The sequence below is a fragment of the Coccinella septempunctata genome, chromosome 3, assembly GCF_907165205.1.
Source record: "Coccinella septempunctata chromosome 3, icCocSept1.1, whole genome shotgun sequence".
Taxonomy (NCBI): domain Eukaryota; kingdom Metazoa; phylum Arthropoda; class Insecta; order Coleoptera; family Coccinellidae; genus Coccinella; species Coccinella septempunctata.
Window position 1 is genome coordinate 20519875 of NC_058191.1, and position 2863 is coordinate 20522737.

Below are 2863 nucleotides of genomic sequence, written 5' to 3' on the forward strand. Positions count from 1 at the left end.
CCGTATTTCATGCATAGATAGAAAGGGAAGGCACAGTCCATGTCTATATGTCTATGGCTATATCAAACTATGCGAATGGTCCGTATATACACATTTGATAACCGAAAGTTACCAGAGCGGTTACTCTGGTGACTGATATTGAACCAAATTGTCAGGAATTCGACATATACGGACCACAGCCTATATAACTTCCATAGAGAAGAAAGTCTCTGATAACTTCATTGAACTCTATGGGAGTATAGAGTTCAATGCACAGAACACTAATATGTTCAATGTATAACTTATATTAGTGTTCTGTGGTTGTAACATAGAGAAAGGGAAAGTCTTGTCTTTGGTTGTAATTTGTTGTGATGTAATGTCACCATGGTAGTTAGATATTTATTACAAATTGAAAATTCTCAGTTAATTCAAGCTTTGTTGCAGATATGATAACTGTAGGCAGCATTGGAATAGGATTATTAATTCTCATTATCGTTTGGATAATTGCATTAGGAATATATGTAATTGCAGTTAAACTTCAAAGTAATATATCGTGGATAGCCTTGGGTACAGCTGCTGTGATTACGATTATTCTCATATCATTTCCTGTGGAAAAACATAATCGAGAGATTTACAATATACAATCTGAGGTATGGGAATAACAAAAACACTCAAGAACTATAATTTCAATTTTTTCTTTTTCAGAAGACAGACTTCAAATTCATCTATAAAAATTTAGTTCTGGTTATTTTGTTTACGAGTTCAATAGTGGGTTTTGTTGCTTTCTTTCTATTCCACTGTATTGAACCAGTTCGTGCGAAACCAATACAAAGCTTTCACATAAAAGTTAGAGAGCAATGAGTACAATAACTGGAATTATCTATAATGGCATCAGAAAAACCATATGGGAAGTTGCCTTTTCTAGAAATATAACTTCCTCTGCACAAATGAAGAAGTTGATTTCACTCAAAACAGATGACGAGTTTTTATCCAGGGTGATGAACTCGAGCAAACCAGTTATTGTTAATTTTCATGCTGATTGGTGTGAACCTTGCCATATTTTAACTCCAAAACTTGAAGAGTTAATAGCACACAATAATGATATTGATTTAGCAACATTAGAAATTGATGATCATCCAGGTTTAGCCCAAACTTTTGAAGTTAAAGCAGTACCAGCAGTAATTGCTGTGAGAAATGGACTTGTTGTAGATAAATTTATTGGATTAGCGGATGCAAATTTGATAGAAGAACTGATTGAGAAGTTAATTAATAAGGAATAGAGTTCCTTTTGTTTTTTAGTCTGAATGTTCAATTGGTACTTTTTTATTTATGTTATTGATATTTAAGATATAATATAGGATTTAAGATAACAGATTTTTCACTGATTTTTGTGATTGTAGCTGGGTCAAATAAAATGCAGAGTACCCAAATATCTTCATATGTTTGTCAAAGCTTGTTTTTTTTACTCTGTGTGGTATCTTCTCCTTCCAACATCAAGACCGGCCTTAGCACCTAGGGTGCCTATGGCAAAGATTTTTTTCAGCGTTCCACCAGAACACAATCGATCAAATTCTTGTCTGGAATACGAGGAGCAACAAATTGTTTTCTATAAATATTTGAAATTCATGAATCTTTGTGTGAAAATGTCTCATTCAGCAGATTTCTTTTACGGTTTTGGAAAGACAAAAGCCATATTTTGGCGATTAAGCGTCTAATCGATGTCTTAAAGCGTCTTTAAGCGTGACGTCAGTAATTTTGTTGTCGCAAAAATAGAATATCGCGGATGGTCGAGTCATCTGTCGTTGTCATTAGACAGCGAATCGAATTGTGAATTTTTCAATTTCTATTATTTGAAAAATATTTATTTATTCTAAATGATAATGCAGAAACTGCATTATTGGCAGTAAAAGTACGCTTCCCTAGTAGGAATTCAAATCAAATTCGATATAAACAACATATTCTCCCTTCTTCTTTACCTCTTTCCGCGTCTTAAACAAATATATATATATATATATATATATATATATATATATATATATATATATATATATATATATATATATATATATATATATATATATATATATATATATATATATATATATATATATATATATATATATATATATATATATATACAGGGTGTGGCGTAATGAATGGATAATATGGAGCCTGCAGGTAGAGGACTCTATGGCGGTTCAGAAAAATATATTTTACGTTTAGTAAAAGTGCCTTGGTTTTCGAGATATTCGACATTTTCGAAAATTCAAGAAAATCATACCCTTCGCCACTCTTTTTGCAGGCAAGACTCCAAATGAAGGAATTTTTTCAAACTGTTTTTTGGATAGTATTCCTGGATAGATGCGCTATCGAATGTAAATTATTATTTTTGAGGCGCATGAATAGTTTTTCATAAATAAAAGAATTAACTCAAATTTTCCGTTTTGCTAATTTTTTTTCTTAAGTTCAACCCAGCGTGGTGTGAAAAATAATATGGTTACCTGAGTGCCAAAGCAAGAGAAAACATGCCTGTTTCACTGAGATTCTGAAATGGTATAACTCACTCTATTTTCAGCATTAAATACAAAATAAATTTCTATTACAATGAGTCAAGGCAGAGTTTGACGTAAGCCTTTTTCTTTAATTTCTAGCAACTGAAATGAGACTTGCAAGCAGAATAAAGCAATTATTCATATGAAGTTGTAGAGCATCCTATACAGCTCCTGATGCACACTTTGAACACTTTTTGTGAAACTCGATTCAATTAAACAATATTTTGAAATTGGTTTTTTTCCCTCGTATTCTTTCATTATTAAGCCCTATAGTTATAAAGTTAATAGTTGTTAAGCGAATTTCAAGTAACGAAGTGAATTTTAGCACTTAT

The 2863-nt window shown here is 31.7% G+C and overlaps 1 protein-coding gene across 3 annotated transcripts; it reads left to right on the plus strand.

Moving 5' to 3' along the window:
* The first annotated feature begins 296 nt into the window (after positions 1-296).
* Positions 297-1349, plus strand: LOC123310148 (thioredoxin, mitochondrial). Of its 3 annotated transcripts, none has more exons than XM_044893553.1 (3): positions 297-366; positions 413-629; positions 688-986. In XM_044893553.1, the coding sequence occupies exons 1-3, from the start codon at positions 356-358 to the stop codon at positions 838-840; spliced, it is 381 nt and encodes a 126-aa protein (XP_044749488.1). In that variant the 5' UTR covers positions 297-355; the 3' UTR covers positions 841-986. The 3 variants fall into 3 exon arrangements, with proteins under 3 accessions (XP_044749488.1, XP_044749487.1, XP_044749486.1); XM_044893552.1 differs by having other exon boundaries at positions 316-366; positions 685-986; XM_044893551.1 differs by lacking the exon at positions 297-366 and having other exon boundaries at positions 488-629; positions 688-1349.
* The last annotated feature ends 1514 nt before the right edge of the window (positions 1350-2863 follow it).